At 53.8% G+C, this 20,269-nt stretch overlaps 2 protein-coding genes across 3 annotated transcripts; both read right to left on the bottom strand.

Moving 5' to 3' along the window:
* Positions 1 to 3,960: 3,960 nt before the first annotated feature.
* On the bottom strand, positions 3,961 to 4,950 carry Psors1c2 (psoriasis susceptibility 1 candidate 2). The gene is made up of 2 exons (XM_032889064.1): positions 4,896 to 4,950; positions 3,961 to 4,313 (listed from the first exon to the last, which is right to left on the bottom strand). Exons 1-2 carry the CDS (start codon positions 4,948 to 4,950, stop codon positions 3,961 to 3,963), a joined length of 408 nt encoding a protein of 135 aa, XP_032744955.1.
* Positions 4,951 to 7,487: 2,537 nt separating this feature from the next.
* On the bottom strand, positions 7,488 to 20,266 carry Cchcr1 (coiled-coil alpha-helical rod protein 1). 2 transcript variants are annotated; one of them, XM_032889063.1, is made up of 18 exons: positions 19,650 to 20,266; positions 19,310 to 19,376; positions 18,987 to 19,200; positions 16,562 to 16,865; positions 14,033 to 14,196; positions 13,786 to 13,921; positions 13,532 to 13,642; positions 13,204 to 13,353; positions 12,060 to 12,170; positions 11,836 to 11,942; positions 10,929 to 11,041; positions 10,719 to 10,764; positions 10,419 to 10,567; positions 9,494 to 9,682; positions 9,314 to 9,415; positions 8,198 to 8,349; positions 7,937 to 8,045; positions 7,488 to 7,775 (listed from the first exon to the last, which is right to left on the bottom strand). In XM_032889063.1, exons 1-18 carry the CDS (start codon positions 19,845 to 19,847, stop codon positions 7,630 to 7,632), a joined length of 2,568 nt encoding a protein of 855 aa, XP_032744954.1. In that variant the 5' UTR covers positions 19,848 to 20,266; the 3' UTR covers positions 7,488 to 7,629. The 2 variants fall into 2 exon arrangements, with proteins under 2 accessions (XP_032744954.1, XP_032744953.1); XM_032889062.1 differs by having other exon boundaries at positions 7,937 to 8,087; positions 19,650 to 20,264.
* Between the last annotated feature and the right edge of the window lie 3 nt (positions 20,267 to 20,269).

The raw sequence follows: 20,269 nt of genomic DNA, 5'->3' as shown, positions 1-20,269 counted from the left end.
TTTCTTCAGCCCCATCCCTGGTCAGCTACTGGATTGACACCAGATCACAGGGACTGTATGGACTCCTGCCTTCTGAACGTCACTGCTCCCTGAACAAACTTGAGGAACCTGTAACCCCAACACACTCGGGAGACTGAAGCAGGCTATCCTAGTTAGGGTTTCTATGGCCAAGATGAAACACCATGACCAAAAGTAAATTGGGGAGGAAAGGGTTTATCAGGCTTACACTTCTGCATCATAATCTATCATCGAGGGAAGTCAGGGCAGGAACTCAAGTGGGGCAGGAACCCGGAGGCAGGAGCTGACGTGGATACCATGAAGGGGGTACTGCTTACTGGCTTGCTCATCATGGCTTGCTCAGCCTGCTTTCTTGTAGAATCCAGGATCGTCAGTCAGCCCAGGGATGGCATCACCTGTAGTGGGCGGGGTCCTCTCCATCAATCACTAATTGAGAAAATGCCTACAGCTGGAGCTCATGGAGACATTTTCTCCTTTGTTGTTCGTTCCCTCCTTTTAGACAACTCTACACTGAGTCAAGCTGACATAAACTACCCAGCACACAGACAGACCTCTAACTGGAGGCTGGACCAGGTGTAGTGGCTCAAACCCGTACCTTCTTTAATCCCAGTACTTGGGAGGCAGAGGCAGGCAGAGCTATGTAAATTTAATGGACAGAAATCCTGTCTATTTAGCAAGTTCCAGGACACCAAGGCTACATGATAGACTCTGTCTCAAAAACAAAACAACAGGGGTTGGGGATTTAGCTCAGTGGTAGATTGCTTGCCTAGCAAGCGCAAGGCCCTGGGTTCAGTCCCCAGCTCCGAAAAAAAAAAAAACCAAAAACAAAAAAAAACAAAAAATAACCCCAAAACAACAAAGAAGTCACAGAACCCCTTTAGAGACAAGAAGATAAGATATAAATCCAGTGAGAGCTTCCTTTTCTGTCCTGAGTTCAATTCCAGAACCACATGGTGGCTCAAACCTCCATTCCCTTCAGGTGTGTCTAAAAGATGCTAAATGTGTACAATTTTAAAATTTTTAAAAAAAAAAAAGAAGATAAGATATAAATCCTGAGACTTCCTTTTCTGTCTGTAAAGAAATGCGTGCAAGCCTTTCAAATTTTACTTTTCTATGTATGAGTGTCTTGCCTGCCTGCCTGCGTACCATATGCATGCATTACCCATGGAGAACAGAAGAGGGCGCCAGATCCCCCGGACCTAGATTTACAGGCAGTTGTGAGCCACTGTGTAGGTGCTGGGAATAGACCCTGATCCCTGCACACATACCCAGTGCTCTTAATCACGGAGCCATCTCCCTGCCTGCAAGCCTTTTAGCAAGTATGAAATTACTTGCTTTACTTTTTTTTCTTTAGCTTCCCTCTTTTCTACTCCCCAGAATTTCACCCTGGTGAAATAGATATTTTTTTCATTACTTCTTTTTTTCGGAGCTGGGGACCGAACCCAGGGCCTTGCGCTTGCTAGGCAAGCGCTCTACCACTGAGCTAAATCCCCAACCCCACTTATTTTTTTCTTAATTCTCTCATACAATATGGTTTCCTCTCCACTTCTCCCAGCACCCTCCGCCCCCAAATCAGGAAAGGGCGGGCCTCCCAGGATATGAACCAAACACTGCATAGCATGACACACTAAAACTAAGCACAAACCCTCAGATCAAGGCTGGGCAAGGCAACCCAGTAGGAAAAAAGGATCCCAGGAGCCTGAAGAAGGATCAGAGGCAGACCTACCCCCACTGTTAGGAGTCCCACAAAAACATGAAGCTAAACAGCCACAACGTTATGTGCAGAGAGCCTCACGGCAGACTCACGCAGCTCAGAGAGGCAGACTCCACGCAGCTCAGAGGCCTCCAGACTCAGCTCAGAGAGCCTCGGCAGACTCACGCCAAGCTCAGAGAGCCTCCCACGGCAGACTCACGCAGCTCAGAGAGCCTCGGCAGACTCCACGCAAGCTCAGAGAGCCTCACGGCAGACTCACGCAAGCTCAGAGGTTGCTACTGCAGTCCCTGTGAGCCCCTACGAGCCCTGCTTAGTTGAGTCTGTGAGCCACGTTCCCTTGGAATCCTCTGGCTCCCACGGTTTTCCTCCATTCCTTCTGCAGGGTTTCCTGAGCTCTGAAGGGAGGGACCCAGGGAGGTCCCCAACTTGGGTCCTTTCTCCATCTAATGTTTGGCTATGGGTCTCTGAACCTGTTCTCACCAGCAGCTGCCAGGATCTCTCGCTGTAGTTTGGATTTGGGTAGCTACAAGTCTATTTCCATGTAGTTTGGATTGGCGCCAATCTATTTTCACTGTATTTCTTTTTTAAAAATTTATATATATGTATATATATACATATATATATATATTTACACACACACACATATATATATATGGTATTTTGTCTGCATATACACCTGCACACCAGTAGGTGGCATCAGACGCTTGTGAGCTGTCATATGGTGGCTGAGAATTGAACTCAGCACCTTCCAAAGAGCAGTGAGTGCTCTTACCCACTGAGCTATCTCTCCAGCCCCTTCTTTGTATTTCTTTCTTGTATTTTTTTTTTCTTGCTACTGTATATATCTGAGGGTCTCATGGATCTTGGGCCATCTTCCAAATTGTTATATGGCTGTGGCCTGAACTGGGGGCTTTGCGAATGCTAGGGAGCTCTCTACCAATTGAGCCATTCCCTTTTTTTTATGTTGAGCTAGGGTTTCACGTATTCCAGGTGGCATCGAACTTGATGCACCGTCCAAGACGCACTTGGACCGCTGAACCCTCTGTCTCCACTTCCCAAGTGCCAGGATTACAGATGTGCGCCACCATGGCCGGCTCATGAGGCTCACATCGAATAATCATTCTGCACCGAGTTTATAGTACAACTATCATAAGACACAAATATTAAAGTTAAAAGGACTAATTAGGAGTTGGGGATTTAGCTCAGTGGTAGAGCGCTTGCCTAGCAAGCGCAAGACCCTGGGTTCGGTCCCCAGCTCCGAAAAAAAAAGAAAGACTAATTAGACACGAAAAACAAACTTTCATCGAAAGTGCATCTTTAGAGGCTGGGAAGAGACAGGTATGGTGATGCGTTCTTAATTCCCGCACTGGGGAGACAGAGGAAAAGGTGGATCTCCATGTGGTGTTGGGGGCCTGCCTGGTCTACATAGTGAGAGTTGGGACAACCAGAACTTGTATGAACACACACACGTGGCTGGGAGATTGAGTTCCCGATAGCCAGAGAAATCCTGTCGCAGAGAAACCCTGTCTCTAAAACAAAACAAACTGCTCATACACCCTACGGGTTTGCATGTACCACCGAGGGCACACAAGCCACAGCCATTAGAGAGTGGCAGGGACTTTGCGGCAAGCTTTCTTTTTCTTCACAGGGCGTCCAGGAGATCAGGACTGTGGCTCTGCATACCCTTGTGATGTGAAACTACATACTCAGCCCTCCTCCCTGCACAGGGACAAGGCAGGAACCACATACCATTCCTAGATCTCCGCAGGCGGAGGACTGAGAAGAATGCAGCTGAACATTTAAAAACCTAAGCAATGGTAAAGAAGCAACCTAGGTTCGGAAGAAAACGCGGCTTTTATTTTTCCACTGGAAGCACCATCCTGGGCCACTGTCAGTTCCCAGCTAAGGACACCAGGTGGCAGCAGTGAGCACAGAGGCTCTCCCTGGTAGTCCAGGTCTAGCCGAGCGAGAACAGGTTGAGTGAGGTAGGAGTGTGCTTTCTGCTGATCGAGAGAAGCAGAGGGACAACGTGGGGGTTGAACACGGACCCCACACAAGGTGGAGGGAGGGTGGTGCAGAGCATGGACGCTTCCAACACAGAACACAATCCAACCAGAGACTGAGGAAGGGAACGGAGTTATTAGGGAAAATTGAGATTCTAAGGGGGCAGACGAAGAAAGAGGTAGGCTTGGGTGTGCTCTGAGGAGGCTCAAGTTCTCTGGGGTACCCTATCTATACTCTTCCCGGGGTGGGTCAAGGTCTGGCTCCTCCTGAGATTCACTGTCCATCTCAGGGGCAGGAGGCCAGGGATTTTCTGGGGGCTGGGTCCCTGCTGGCCAGGGGTCATCGGGCAGAGGGGGTTTAGGGGGATCAGTGCTCGGGGGCTTAGGGGGCCAGGCACCACTGTCAGGAAGATCTCTCCAGGGACGGTTGGAGCCTGGAGGAGGAGGCTCATCAAACAGAGGAGGTGCCCCTGGCCAGGGATCACCAGGGATTGGGGGTCCCAGAGGCAATGGTGGGGAGTTCTCCTCTTCTTGGGTATCTGTGGATTTGGGAGAGGGGTCGTCACTGCCTGAGATGCCTGTAGAGGAGGAAGGAGAACGGTAAGAGATAAAGTCACAAAGCACTTCCCACCCAGCTTCAGACCCAAAGGTTGAGCCTCACTTAGACCAGCACATCCTGAACCCCAAAACAGACTTCGGAGTGACCCCAAAGTGTTCTCCATACGTTTCCCGAACACTGAGGCCAGCTTCACGGTATGAAAGCCCTGGGCTCATCGGGACCACCCACAGGATCATGCCTCCAAATGCTTCTGTTCAACCGTGGTTAGGATACCCCACTGGAACCGCTCCCCGGGTGGTCTACTCCGGAAGTGGTCTTGGCCCCACCTGTCCCTCAGGCCCCATCTCTGTAATAACCAGCCCTCAACACAGACCCCAGTCCCGTTGACTCCACACACCCGGTGTCTCCACCTGACCCAGCAACATATTCAGAATCAAGGTGCCCCTGAGCTGCTCCACTAAGGACACTCCGAGAATCCCTTTCAGTCTGCGATCCATTTACTCCTTCCCTCCTGGGGGGGGGGGTCCCCCTCCCTAAGGGCGAGTCCTCTTGGCCATCCCCATCACCCCAGCGGTGCTCCCGGCCTCTTCCAACGACTCACCTCCTGCAAATAGGCAAAGGACCAGCAGGCCGAGCAGCTTCCAATTGAGCATCATGGCTGTGTCCTGGCCCCCAAGGCGGGGCGCTCCGAGTCTAGGTGCTTGAGAACCCAAGAGGCTTTATAGCAGAGGAGGGAGAGGAGGTGGCTAGTCTGTGGGGAGGGGCCAGCCCAGCGCCCTGAGGAATCCCTATCAGAGCCTAACTGGTCAAACCCGTTTACAAAAAACCTGCCAGTAAGTATCCCTCTTTTCAGTCCCCCAGCCCCCCAGCCCCACCCGGGCCCCCGCACCCCCCTGGCAGCAGGGTCTCCCTATCAGTAACCCAGACCCCAGGAGGCTCCACCTCGTTTTCACACCTCCTCCGTCCACACCCTGCAGGAATCGGGACCCACCTGTCATCTTCATAATCACAGGGAAGGCCGCCTTTCATCCGTGATAGTTATTGGAAGCCACAAAATGGGGGCAAACCCCGCGTGGGGAAGCTTGGTAATTACAGGCAGAGGCGGGACGCCTGGGCCAGATAGTGCCCTCTACACTGGCATCTCGGTCTCAGAGCCACCCCCCCTCCCCCAACTCTGGACTACGCAGGCTGCTCTCTGGCGTGTCTCCTCAGTCACGGGGACTTCCCAGGCAGTGACATCTAAGGAATTCCATGGGGAGCCACCTGGGTGACGGGAAGCCAGGATATCCTGGTTCCTGACCCCATGCAGAGGTGACTACATCAACACCAAAGTCTCTGGAAGAGCTTCCCCCTTGTAACCCCAGAAATCGTCCTTCCTCAGGATGGCCCTGAGCACCAGGGCTCTGGGACACGCACATCCCTTCCCCACCACCACCACCACCACCAAGAGAGATTCCTTAAGGATTGAAAGGGTCTGAACTGGGCTGGAGATAGCTCATTAAGAGCACCACACTGCTCTTCCAGAGGTCCCCCCTGAGTTCAATTCCCAGGAACCCTGGTGGCTGTTTCTGGGATCCGATGCCCTCTTCTGGTGGCTGATCTGAAGACAGCTACAGTCTCCACTTATATATAATAAATAAATAAATCTTCCTAAAAAAAATGTGTATTTAAAAAAAAAAAAAAAAAAAAGGGAGGGAAATTTCCATTCACCACACATCGGTCCCCACCTGGTCTGTTTGGGATTCTGCCTGGAAAAGGCAGAAATCTGAATTATAAATTTTCCCCTGACCTAAACATGTACACTATGACCCCTCCATAAGCCAAACCCCGTAAACACACCCACACACACACACACACACACACATTTTTTTTTTACAAATTGTAAATGAGTGTTTTACAGACAAGTGATGCACGGGGAGGTCAGAAGGCACTGAATCCACCAGAACTGGAGTTACAGTGGTCGGCCTCTGCGTAGTTGCTAAGAATTTATCTAGGATTTCTGGAAGAGCAGCCAGAGAGCTCTTAGGCCCACTTAGCCGGCTCCCCAGCCCACCCCAAAGCCCTTCTGGAATTCTGCCTAGAACTCCCTGCCCTGCCCCTGCCAGTTCCTCTTGGTATCCCCCCCATCACAGTGGCCCTGGGCTAGGACAGCATCTGCTGAGACTCCTCTTGAATGTTGAATGTTTAGTATCTTACTCCAGGCATTCAACACCCAAAGAAAGTAACTTTTACAGTAAGGGAGGACAAAGGAAACTTGGTCTGGGTAGCAATAGCTCAGGCCTTTAATCCCAGCACTGGTGTGGTGTGGTAATCCCAGTGTGTGTGTGTGTGTGTGTGTGGTGTGTGTGTGGTGTGTGTGTGGTGTGTGTGTGTGTGTGTGTGTGTGTGGTGTGTGTGTGTGTGTGTGTGTGTGGTGTGTGTGTGTGTGTGTGTATGTGTGTGTGGTGTATGCCTGTGTGTGTGTGTGTGTGTGTGTGTGTGTGTGTGTGTGTGTGTGTGTGTGTGTGTGTGTGTGTGTGTGTGGTGTGTGTGTGTATGTGTGTGTATGTGTGGTGTGTATGTGTGTGGTGTGTGTGTGTGTGTGTGTGTGTGTGTGTGTGTGTGTGTGTGTGTGTGTGTGTGTGTGTATGGAGTGTGTGTGTGTGTGTGTGTGTGTGTGTGTGTGTGTGTGTGTGTGTGTGGGGGAGAGGGTTGGGGGCACAATACAGTAGCAGGCAGATCTCTGAGTTTGAGGTCAGCCAGATTTAAGGAGTGAATTCTTGATAGCCAGAGCTAAACAGAGACCCTGTCCTAAAAAAAGAAAGGAAGGGAGGAAGGGAGGGAGGGAGGGACAGAGGGGGAGAGAGAGAGAGAGAGAGAGAGAGAGAGAGAGAGAGAACACACAGACTTGGGAAGCAGAGGTAGGTGGGTCTCTGAGTTCAAGGCTAGCCTGGTCTACAGAAATAAGCTCTAGGACAGCCAGGGCTGTCTTAAAAGTCAAAACAAAAAACCAAACTAACAAAACCACCACCAACAACAAAATCTGGGAGATTCTCAGAACACTTCCAGAGCAGTTAGGAAAGGTTTGGAGAAAGGTACCCTCAGAGGAAGGGCAGGGTTAGGAGGATAATCGTCTCACAGCCCCCCACCCCCACCCCCCAGGGGCTGGCTCCAGGGGAATCCCAGTCTCCCAGACATCTCCAGGAAAGGACTTCATTCCAGCCATCTTTATTCAGTACAGAGTTTGAACTTGGTGGAAGCTGGGGTCCCAAGGCTTGCTGGGGAGCAGGGCCAGGCTGGCCCCACCCCATGTCCACCCATCCAACCCTCCTGGGGGATCCAGCTCCAGGCTAGCTTCACTCCTCCTCCTGACAGCTCCGGCCCAGCAATGGATTGGAAGGAGGGCTCTTGGTGTTCTGGTTATCTTCCAGACAAATAGCGTCGTCTCTGGAGATGGCCTCGCTCAGGCCTTGCAGGTTATCAAGCAGGACAGTCAGGGAGCCTGACAGAGGAGACATTGCAGAATGGACACGGGGGTGAGAGCAGGCTGCACAGGCTGGGAGGCCCTGAGGGAGGATCCTGGGCACACAGCAGCACAGATAAAAGGCCAAGGGCCTCTGGGGCTCGGGCCTGAAATACCGAGTGCCCTTCAGTGTGTTCTACCTTTCATAGACTCCTTGCACGGTGAAGCTGCTGCAGACTCAGGGGACTCTACAGGCTGGGAGCTGCACTTCTTACTCACTCCCGAGGGAAGCACTGCTAACAGGCGCTGCTGCTTGTAACGGGAGAGGAGACCCTCTTGCTTCAAGGTGGCCTGGGAAGGAGAGGGTCAGCCACACTGCACTGGCCCAGGCCAGGCCACCCACCCCTCCACACCTTTACTCAACCACCAGCTCCCGTGACCAGCTCCCTGCTGTCCCCTACCAGCATGAGGTTCTTGTCCCTCTCCAGCTCCTGCACTCGCCGCGTCAGCCGCTGCCCTTCTTCCTTCCGGGCCTCGTCCTGCAGGCGCCTGAGCTCCTGATTCCGCTCCTTTTCCAGAGTGGCTTTGTGTTGGATCTGGCGCAAGGAAACCACTAAGGAGATGGGAGTGGGTTAGCCCAGAGCCCCAGAATGAGACTTGAGCTCTCAACTCTCTCGGGGACTCTTCCACACCATGGGTGGGCTGATGTCATGGGGTCCTCATCCCTGATGCCAGTTCCTTAGGCAAGGCCTGGACAGGGGCCGGAGTCACACTCATGTGATCTGTGTTGCTGCTGTCTTGAGACAGGTTCTGCTATGTGGCCCAGGCTGGTCCTAAACTATTGAGACAGGTTCCGCTATGTGGCCCAGGCTGGCCCTAAACTATTGAGACAGGTTCTGCTATGTGGCCCAGGCTGGCCCTAAACTATTGAGACAGGTTCCGCTATGTGGCCCAGGCTGGCCCTAAACTATTGAGACAGGTTCCGCTATGTGGTCCAGGCTGGCCCTAAACTATTGAGACAGGTTCCGCTATGTGGTCCAGGCTGGCCCTAACCTACTCTGCCCCTTACTTTCAAAGGCTGGGCTGGGGTGACAGGCCAGTGCCGCCATGTGTGGCTAGGGCTCGTGTTCTTACGACGCATGATTAGAGAATTTTCTATCTGTGAGGCGTGCAGCTAAACCATCTTGTCTGCTGCAACCTACATGACTCAAATGTCCACACGTGTAAGCACGGGACATAGGCAAGCGAGCAGGGTGTTAACTGTGTCTCCACTCAGGGAAGACACGAACATCCATCCTGTCCCTCTAACTCGTCCAAGTGTTAGGTCTCTAGTGAGGGCAGCTGCCAGAAGTGACGCCACAACAGTGGTGCCCGTTGAGGGGCAGTGACGCAGGCCCGGAACCAAAGCTGTTCCTGAGCTGGTGCTGGCTGCGGTGTGTTCACTGCGTAAGAATTCACTATGTCAGTCCTACGGTACGTCACTACATACACGTGTCAACAAAAGCTTGAAAAAAGCCTGGGGTGAGATGGGATTGGCAGCCCTGTGTCCCATGCTGCCTTCCCCCCCCACATCTCACCAGCCTTGGCCTGCTCCCTCCGGGCCTCGTTCAGCCTCCTCTTTGTGTCTGAGAGCTGTTCCCGAAGCCGACTTTCCACCTCCGCCACCTTCTCTTGCAGAGCTGCAGTTGAGGGCATGAGGCAGTGTCAGGGGGAGCTGCCCGTCCTGCAGGGTGGCACACACTGCCGCGCCCCCACACCTTGCCCGTAGATCTCCTGCTGCTGGGTCAGCTCCTGACGGAGGCTGGCAGCTTCCTCTGTGCTCTCCTGCTGGCCTTGACGGGCTGCCTCCAGCTGCTGCCCAACGCTAGCCAGGGATTCCTGGGCACGCTGCAGCTCCTGCTCCAACTGCTGGGCTACTTCGGTCAGGTGCCGGTGCTCTGCCTCCCCTGAAAGGGAACTATGGTCACGCAAGACCTCTGCTGGCACCAGAGCCTCAGCTGATTGAGTCTCCTCCAGCCCAGCTCAGGCAGGCAGGCAGGCAGGCACACAGAGCAGGCAGGCAGGCAGGCAGGCAGGCAGGGCAGGGCACGGCAGGCAGGCAGGCAGGGCAGACAGGCAGGGCGGGCAGGGCGCGGCAGGGCAGGGCAGGGCAGGCGGGCAGGCAGGCAGGGCAGACAGGCAGGCAGGCAGGCAGGGCGGACAGGGCAGGGGCAGGGGGGGCAGGCAGGCAGGCAGGCAGGGCAGACAGGCAGGCAGGCAGGCAGGCAGGGCAGGCAGGCACCCAGGCAGGGCAGGCAGGCAGGCGTGCAGGCAGGCAGGGCAGGCAGGCAGGCACACAGGACAGGCAGGCAGGGGCGGCAGGGCAGGCAGGCAGGCAGGCAGGCAGGCAGGCAGGCAGGCAGGCAGGCAGGGCAGACAGGCAGGCAGACAGGCAGGGCAGGGCAGGGCAGGGCAGGCAGGCAGGCAGGCAGGCAGGCAGGCAGGCAGGGCGGGCAGGGCAGGCAGGCAGGGCAGGCAGGCAGGCAGGGCAGGCAGGCAGGCGTGCAGGCAGGCAGGGCAGGCAGGCAGGCAGGCAGGCAGGCAGGCAGGGCAGGGCACGGCAGGCAGGCAGGCAGGGCAGGCAGGCACCCAGGCGCTCAGGAGTGCAGGCAGGCAGGCAGGTAGGCACGCAGGCAGGCGTACCTTGCTCCCGTACCCGGCCCACCTCCTGTTGGATCAGGTGGGCACTCAGCTGCAGTTCTGCATCCAAGCGGTTCCGTTCTTCCCGTAGCTGCTCCAACTCAAGGCTCAGGTCTGTGTCCGGTGGGGGTGCAGGTTCAGGTGGGGGACAGCTGGGACAGCGATGATGGAGTCAGAGAAACCTCCCCAGCAACTGCGTGACCAGTGCCTCCACCCCTCCTTGGTCCCTCTGGGTCCTAGCAGCCAACAGGTTGTCCCCAACATCCACACACACCCCTCCACCTCAATGTGCCCGAACTTCACCTCTCCAGGCGCAACTGAACAAGAGCCAACTTTCGAGCCATCAAACCTGAAGAGAAGAGAGGACAGACAGATGAGAACACGTGGACAGAGGGTGGCGGGGAGCACAGGACAGTGATAGTTACCAAGGCAACAGAGGACAAACATGGGGTTAGATCCAGAGCTAAGAGGAAGAGGGCTAGGCCAGAAGGAGGGCTAGGTCGTTCTGTGTACCTTTAATGGTGTGGACCTTACGGACAGCATAGCTGAGCCGGTTGCAGAGGCTGGGAATCCGGGCTACAGCCTGGTCCACCCTGGTCATGGTGCTCTGGAGTCTGGCCTGAGTGCTGAAGAAGATATAGGTCACTCACGGTCCTTCCTCCCCTCATCCCTTCAAGACCCGCAGGGTCTGGGGCAGAGGACACGTCTGTCCTGTCCTGGTACATGAGCGGGGAGTGTGGAGGGAGGGGGGAGGCTGTTAAGTAGCAAGCAAAGGAGAAACGGGAGCCTACAGGAGAGGCAGGACCTTGGCGAACCCTGCAGGTCAATCCAGCTCCTTAGCAAACCTAGAGGATCTAAGTGCTTAAGCTCAGTCAGAACATCTCAACTGGGGTTCGGGTGTTCAAAGCCTGGAAGGGCTTTCTGGTAGCTTTTATTGAGAACCATGTATGTGATCTAGCAGAAAGTAAAACCCCAGACACGACACCCTAACATCTTCCTGGAGGCTGGCACGTGCAGAGCTTTGAATCTGGTTCTTCTAAACTAGTCTGACTCTGTCTGTGCAAGTTTAAAAGTTTCAGCTTTCCTTTCTGGTGCCAGGGATTGAAACCAGAGATTCCTGAATGCTGGGTAAGTGTTCTGCTACTGAGCTATAGACCAGCCCAGCTGTACAATTAGGGTTGCAAAAGAAGGAAGGAGGAAGAGAGGGAGGGAGGGAGGTCTGCACACGGCTACAGTTCCCTTCCCTGACCTCCGAAGTCACAGCTCCTCCTAGCTGCCCTACTTAGCTTCAGAGCACAGAAGCCGGCATACTCCATCCTGCATCCTCCTGCCCCCCCCCCTCTCTCTCTCCCTCTCTCTCTCCCTCTCTCTCGCCTGAGGCTCTTCCGGGCTCCTCCACCTGCTGCTCTGTGACAGATACCTGTTCATTGCACTGACCACGAACTTCAGCTGCTCCTCAGCAGAGGCCGCCTGCTGCTCCTGCCTCCACCTGGCCTCCTGCGCCTGACTCAGCTCCATCTTCAGGGTCTGGTAAGGATGCAGCTTTGTGTGTGCTCTCTCTCGTACACCTCCCTCCCTGGCCCCTGGCCCACAGACCCAGCCAGGGTCTTCTTCACCCTCCTCCCTTAAGGAGCACCCTCAGACCTTGGTGCTCATCCGCTCCACCTCCACCTGTGCAGTTTTGTCTTGTAGGGCACGCTGCAAGATGGCCTGCTCCTGGCTTTGGGCGGTCACTTGCTCCTGGAGCTCTGCTACCTACAGGAGCAGAGGGAACTGAGCAGGGAAATCTAGAGCCAAAGCTATGGGGAATGCCGGTGAAGGAGATGGGGCAGGAGTCTCTGGACTGGGGCTGCAGAGATGGCTCAGTGGTTAAGAACGCTGGCTGCTCTCACAGAGTTTGAGTCCCTTTTCCCACAGGATGGCTCATAACCATCTGTAACTCCAGTTCTGGGGGAGCAAACACCTCCTGACTTCCATGGGCACATGGTACACAGACATATATGCAGGCAAAACATTCAGACACAAAACAAAATAAGCACACCTTTTCTTTCTTTCTAAGACAGGGTTTCACTATGTAGCCCTGGCTGTCCTGGAACTCACTATGTAGACCAGGCTGGCCTCAAATTCAGAGACCCTCTGCCTCTTCCTCCTACCTGCTGGAATTAAAGGAGTACACCACACCCAGCTAAATTAAGTACAAAAGAAAGAAAGAAAGGAAGGAAGGAAGGAAGGAAGAAAGAAAGAAAGAAAGAAGAAAAGAAGGAAAGAAGGAAGAAAAGAAAGGAAGGAAAGAAGAAAAGAAAAGAAGGAAGGAAGGAAGAAAAGAACGCCCGTTGTGGTATGGTGTGCTAAGACGTACCTTTAATTCCAGCATGAGGAAGGGAGAGGCAGGCAGATCACTTATTGGCCAGTCAGGTCTACAAAGTGAGTTCCAGGACAGCTACAGTACACAGAAAACTCTGTCTTGAATCTTCTTTCTGAGTCAGGCTGCCCACGCTTTGGGAAACCATCCTGATCCCTTCCCCTGACTGTGCCACGCCCTGATGGATGCTGTGGCCTGCTCAGAGAGGCCGTCCCTGACCATCCTATCCATCCACCTCAGTCTTGTCACCACCACTTCTCCGTAGCACGTGTATGACGATGTGACCCATTTTTCTGCTTCTCCGTGCGTCCTTCTAGGACTCAAGCTCCGTGAAAACGGGGACTCTTCCGCTCAGGGCTCTGTGCCCAGCGTGTGGCAACCACCCAAAGACTAACTGTCATCACTGGGAGAGACACAGCCCCTGACCTGGTCCCTCAGCTGCTTGGTGGAGTCCCTGTGCTGCAGGTCCTGGGCTTTGAGCTGCACCATGAGGGCAAACACCTTCTCCCGCCAGCCGCGCAGCAACGAGCGGCACTTCTTAGGAAACTCGGGCTCCAAGGGGTCTAGAGGATGAATCTGCACGTGGGAAAGAAGGGAATGGATCTTCTAAGGAGGCGGGAACTGGTGACCTTGTCCTTCCAGTCCTGCCGTCCACGGTGAGGCGGTTAGGGGTCTCAGTAGTATACCACCTACCTTCCCCAGAGAGGGAAGGCCTGCAGCAGGGCAGGGTTTGGAGGATGAGGGAGGGGCCTACCTTCCTGGTCAGCTCCTCTTCTTGCAGGGCGAGCATGTGTGTGAGGCTCTGTACCCGTACCTGCAGTAGCTCCACGGTGGCCTGAAGGTTAGTCCTGTCCTCCTTCAAGTGCTGGGAAAAGAACTCCATCATTCAGGTTCCCCACGCTACCCTCAGACCGAGGGTAGTCCCAAGGACAGCATGGCTTCCCTTCTAGAGGGCTATGCTCTCTCCTCCCAATCCATCCCCTGATCCCCTGGTGTCTTTCCTCCTACCTTCAAGGTGTCTAGCAGCTCCTTCTGTTCCAGCTCCCGTGCCTGGCTAGGAACCTCAGGAGGGACTTGTTCCCCCACATACTTCCTCAGATTCTCCACCAAGGTCACCTGAGCCTCCAGCTCCTCTTGGGTCTTACTAAGGTTGAAGCAGAAATGGGACAGTCCTCAGTGGAACAGCCCGGAGATGATGCCCAGCACCACGTCACCTGCTGGGGCCCCTGCTCACACCCCTGCACAGCCCACTGACCTCAGCTGATTCCTAAGCAGGTCCGCCTCCTTCTGGGCCATAGTCAGCTGCTTGGCTTCCCCTGCCCGTTTCATTTCCAGGCTGTTCAGAGACTTCTCCAAGCCCTCAGCCTTGCTGGTCAGACTGTCGAGAGCCTTCTGGTGAGCCTGTGTCAGGGAGGACAGCTGTGGAGGAGGAGGAGGAGGAGGAGGAGGAGGAGGAGGAGGAGGAGGAGGAGGAGGGAAGAGGAAGGGAGGAGGAAGAGGAGGAGGAGGAAGGAGGAGGAGGAGGGAGGGAGGAGGAGGAGGAGGAGGGGAGGAGGAGGAGGAGGAGGAAGAGGAATGCATTCAGAAAAGGCCATCCTGGGGGGGCTGGACAGGGGCTCAGCAGCTCAGACCCAAGTTCAGTTCCCAGCACCCACGACAGGCAGTTCAGAGGACCCAATGTCCTCTTCTGACCTCTGAGGCCCTCATACATGTGGTATACACTCACAGACACAACACACACTCACAAGCGAAAATAAATCTTTAGGAGATGGAGGGCCACCCACCACACTATGGGGCCTGGTCTCCCAGAGAGCCATCTGACTGATATGCTACTGTAAGCAAATGGGGGAGATCTTGGTCTCTTGTTCTCCACAGTTATGTTTCAAACAATCGTCAACTGGTGCCGGTTCACTTCCCGGTCTCTCTGTGTTCATTGCTAACAGCTAGAGTAAATGGCCCCACCTCAGGCCTGAAACTTGCCGACTATGGAGATGACTCGTCAGTAAGTGTTTGCCTCACAAGTATGAAGACCTGAGCTAGGAGCCCCAAAACTTTTGCAAAGCCGGGCAGGCCAGCACACACCTGTAATCGCCCCATTCTGTGGGATAGGAGGAGACATGGGTGGATCCCTGAAGCTCCGGGTCTGGCCTCCATGATAAAAGACCTTGTCTGGAGGCCTCCACACACGTGCCAGGCACACTCACACCCTCACCTACAGACCCACACCTGAATGTACACACACCCCTCAGTGCATGGCGGGAGCAAAATGTCTTCAACCCCGAGTGCTAGCTCCTCTTTGGCCAACCTGACATTGGAGAAGGGGAAACTCAGTTGAGGAAATGCACCCATCAGATCAGCCTATAGGCAAGCCAATGGGACATTCTTGATGGTGATTGATTGGTAAGGACCCCGCCCACGGGGAGGTGGTGCCTCCCCTAGATAGGTGGTCCTGAGTTATGCAGGAAAGCCTGCTGACCAAGCCAAAGAGGAACAAGCCAGGGAGCAGTGTCCCTCCGTGGCCTCAGCTTCCCTCAGCCGGCTGTGAGCAGGGTGAGGTGAGCCAGAAGCTTTTCCCTTCCTTCCTGAGGATGCTTTTCGTCAGCTCTTTATCAGAGCAATAGGAACCCTGAGACCTTCCAGTACTTGGGAGGCTGAGTGGGGAGTACTGTCTCAAGTTCACAGCCAGCCAGGCCTACAGATCAAGGTGCTGCCTTAACAACCCTCGGCCCACAAAGAAGCAGGCTTGCCACACCCACAACGCCTACAGCACGAGACAACACACTTCCCCAAGCTCTCCGGTGGCTCTCCCTGCACCCCTGCGCAGGCGCTGTCCCGCCCTCGGGAAGACCTCTCACCTGCCCTTGGCCTGCTGGCAGCTTTCTAAGCTCTAGCAGCCAACGGTCGGACCCTACTTCAGTGTAATGATGGGGGTGCTCTAGGAAGGGAGGGTCTTCCTCACTAGACCCCAAACCAGGCCAGGGGCAGCGGAGCAGATGGGGCTCCTGCTTCCCCCTGCAGGGCCGGCCCAGCCAGCCCTGTCAACATCACCAGTGCCAAATCTTTCTTGAAGCCCAGGTCTTTCTGGACATAAAATATAAATCTGATTGTGTTATTTCCCTGTTTCTCTCTGAAGCTCGGTGTGGCAGTGCATACCTTTGATCCTAGCACTTGGGAGGCAGAAGCAAGAGTCAAGGCTGGCCACAGCTACATAGCGAGACCCTGTCTCGACAACAACAAAAATTAAAAAAACAAAAGCCTTCTTTTCTGGTGACACGGAGGCTGAACCGGTAGCCTCGTGCAGGGCAGGGGGACACTCTACTGCAAGTTCCAGCCTCAGTTACTTAGAACCTGTCAGTGGCTTTTTGTCTTTTTTTTAAAAAAAGATTTATTTATTGATTATATATAAGCACACTGTAGCTGTCTTCAGACACACCAGAAGAGGGCATCGGATCCCATTACAGATAGTTGTGAGCCACCATGTGGTTACTGGGAATTGAACTCAGGACGTTTGGAAGAGCAGTCGGTACTCTTAACCACTGAGCCATCTCTCCAGCCCCCATTTGTCATTTTTTTTGACATACCACCAGCCAGCCCATCTCGCTCACAATGTCTGTCTGGAGCTGACTGATTCAGAGAACCTTCCTACAGGTAACTCAAAGACGCAGCCTGAGGGAAACCCAGGTTCTCCCCCAGCCCCACGGGTCTGCTGTTCCCGAGGCTCCTTGCGATTTACTGGACAGCGGGCCCTGAAACGCTTTTAAGCCACTCCCCGCTGCGTGTTCACCTGCTCTTGGTGCAGACTGTGAATCTCCTCCAGCTCCTTCTGCTTCGCCTCTTCCAGGTTCTTCCGAACCATTTCCGCTCCGGCCAAGGCGGTGCGCAGGCCCTCGGCCTCGGCTTGCCCCGCCTTCTCCGCCACTGCGAGAGCATCCAGCTCCACGGCCTGAGACTCTAACCTCATCTTCTGCTGCAGGGAGGTCTCCCGAAGGGTCCGGACCTCCTCCTCCAGCAGCCTCAACTCTTGGAGCTGCCGAGAGATCAGCTCAGCCTGCTGGCTCAGGGCACCGGAGACCCCCAGCTCCAGAGACCTTCAAAGACAGGTGGGCACGGGTGAGCTGCTGGGAGGGTGGAAGCAAGGGGCTGAAGCTGAGGCAGGAGGATCGATGCATCTACCACACCACCATCACCCATCAAGTCCCTACTAAGCGCATGAGGTCATCACTATTTGCACTCGGACGACCTAAGGGCTAGTGAGATCGGCAAGGAACACCATCTCTCCAGAGATCTACGCACAAGCAGATAGATGCGTTAAACGTCAAACGTGCACATGGGGGAAGGGGGGTACAGGTTTTGAGTGTGAAGATATCTGAATTCTAGATAAAGGCAAAGGAAGGGGTGGGGCGGAAACTAAGGGCCAAGTGATTTTTTTTTTTACATTTTTGTTTTTCAATTTGTTTGAGACAGGGTCTCATGTAGCCCAGGCTGACCCAGTACACAGCAGAGGCTGGCCCTGAACTTGAGATCCTCTGCCCCCACTCTTTGATCTGTGCACCAGGGCATGTATGCGCGCATGTGCGTATCCACATGAGAAGTATATAAACGCAACAAGGGAAAAAAATTGAAGACAACGTCGCTCCTGTTTCCTGATGGTGTCTTCTGCTTCCCTTCCTGACCTCTTGGTTGTCAGGGGTTTCCCTAAGCCTGCTTGCACTGCGTCAGCACGCTGGCTTCTGGCTTCTCCCGAGACTCTTTGCAAGTCGCAACTGGGATTATGGGCACCCACGGCTGCACCCTGCTCTTTCGGTGCGGGCTTTGGGTGAGCGCTCAGTACATCGCGCGAGGAGTCTGAGGCACTCGGTTTACAAGTGACTCAGTGTCCTGCACATCTGAACGTGCAATGTGGAGACTCCTGAGGCAGCTCTGTCCCTGAGGATGGCAGGATCCCCTTTCACTGGAGGCTAGTAATGACTTGCCCATGGTTCCTTACAATCTGTCTCCTAACATCCCCCTCTGACAGACTGATGCTCCAGGATACTGGGGGGTAAAGATACTAAGGTAAGACCTCTCATTCACACAGAGCCGTGTATCCACAGGGGCTGGAGAGACGGCTGGGGGGCTAAGAGTGCTTGATGATCTTGCAAAGAACCTGAGTTCAGTTCCCAGCCCCGACACTGTAAGGCTGATAGCTGCCTGTAACTCCCAACTACGCAGGATCCTTCCCCCTCTTTTGGCCTCCAAATATAAATGCTCACACACAGATAAATAAAGTCTTTCTTGTTGTTTGGTTTTCTTTCTAGACAAGTTTTTTGTCTATGTAGCCCTGACTGTCCTGAAACTCAGTCTCTAGACCAGGATGGGGCCTTGAACTAAGAGATCAGCCTACCTTTGACTCTCTAGTGCTGGGATTAAAGGCAGACCGTGTCGGGCTCAAAAATAAAAATCCAGGGGCTGGAGAGATGGCTCAGTGGTTAAGAGCACTGACTGCTCTTCCAGAGATCCTGAGTTCAATTCCCAGCAACTACATGGTGGCTTATGGCCATCTGTAATGGGATCTTGTGCCCTCCTCTGGTACACCGGTATGCATGTAGGCAGAACAATATATATATTACACACACATACATACATATACACATACACATATGTATATAATAAATAAATCTTTAAAACAATTTTTTTAAAAAATTAAGTCTTTTTTTAAAGATTTATTTATTTATTATATATAAGTACACTGTAGCTGTCTTCAGACACACCAGAAGAGGGCATCAGATTTCATTACAGTTGGTTGTAAGACACCATGTGGTTGCTGGGATTAGAACTCAGGACCCCAGGAAGAGCAGTCAGTGCTCTTAACCGCTGAGCCATCTCTCCAGCCCCCTAAATACAAGTCTTAAAACACATTCACAGAGCAGAGCCCGCTCCAGTTGCATATTCCTACTAAAGAACTGGGTCAATATGTCTAAGCTGCGTGTCATGTTGCTTTAAAACAGCTTCTGCACAACTTGTCCCCTCCCTTAAGACATCCACATTCCTCATTCGGTTGAGAATTTAAGTCCAGACATCTCTTTATGCTGTCCCGGACAGATGTGGTGTGCGCCAACAATGGCCTATGGAAAGCTACACAGGTCACAGAACTGGGGGCTGAAAGGAAGGCACGTTTGTATGGAAGGCCGTTAGTCAGTCTGAGGAAGAGGTGATTGACAGATCCCTACCTGCCTCTCCGCCCAAGCCCCTGCCTGTCTCCACAGAAATCCTGTCCCCACATGGTCACTGTCGACCTCTGAGTGTCTAGCCGCCTCTCTAAGACATCTTGGCCAGGCGGAGATTGGACCAAGGGAACGTTTGAAGCCCAGGTCGAGGCCATTCTTGGCAGGGTTGAGAGGGGTCGAGCTTGGAAGTGGGAGGGAGGAACCAGCCCATCAAAACCTGAGGGGTCACAAGAGTAAAAGATTGTCAGTTTCTGGGGGGCACGGGGGTGGGGTGGGGTGGGGTGGGGTCTCCTGGCCTCCTGGCCTCCTTGACTACCTTTACTGACCTGATGGTGGCAGCATCTCCCTGTTATATGAATCTTCTAGCTCTTGTCTCCAGTCACCTATGTTCCCCTGGACAACAGGAGAAACAAGGACACTCCAATTCAATTTTCAGACCACCTTCCAAAGAGAAAGCCCTATAACAACAAAGTCATAATCCTTAAGTTACTGGCAGGTCTATCCGGCCATAGGCTTCTCTTTTCCTACTTCCCTAAGAAGGCAGACCATAGCCAAACCACTTGTTTGTCCCAACCATGCTCTAACGAACCAAGGCGACAACCCTAAGGTAAATTTGCTGAGATGAAGGCTTGCTTCTACTTACAGGATTCTGGGTGTTGCCTTTACCTTCCTCCTTAAGTGTCTACGGTCCCTGCAGCTCAGGACTCTCTGAACACAGTATAGGGAACCCAGTCTCCACAGTCCTCGCCACGGAATGGTAGGCCCGTTGGGAAGCCCATCTAGGCACCATCGAGTCACGATTTCTGGGTCATTTCCTATTAAAGGGTTAGCCCAAGGCCTGGCCCCAGAAGAATGAGGCCACATGTGGGGTTAAGCGGCTTCCCTAGGATCCCCGAGGGAGGAACCCGCGCAGCCTGGAGCCCGTTGCTGGGAAGCCAGCTTCCTGCTAACTCATCTGTGCCTCTCTGTAACCGGCTTCAGTTGCACTCTATCCCCTAGGGGATTTCCATCCCCGATGAACCTCTCTTCAGAGTCCTACAGCATCTCCTTTCCCCCACTTCCGTTAATTCAAGTATTTTTTTTTCACTCGACCCCCGAAATTCCTACCCGCTTCTCTTCCTAGTCCTAAGTCCTAGTCTGAATCTTTCTCGATGGAATTATCTTGGTGGCTCTCTGTCCTGTCTCCCCCCTCTCCTCTCCCGCACACACTCCTGCCTCAACCCTATCAGGACCACCCTGAACTCTGAGGCTGTCTTGACCTCCTCATCTGTCCCTTGACCCGACTC

Source organism: Rattus rattus, chromosome 18 (genome assembly GCF_011064425.1).
Source record: "Rattus rattus isolate New Zealand chromosome 18, Rrattus_CSIRO_v1, whole genome shotgun sequence".
NCBI classification, from domain to species: Eukaryota; Metazoa; Chordata; class Mammalia; order Rodentia; family Muridae; genus Rattus; species Rattus rattus.
The sequence above is the reverse complement of the archived record's forward strand: the minus strand, read 5'-3'. Positions and strand labels throughout refer to the sequence as shown.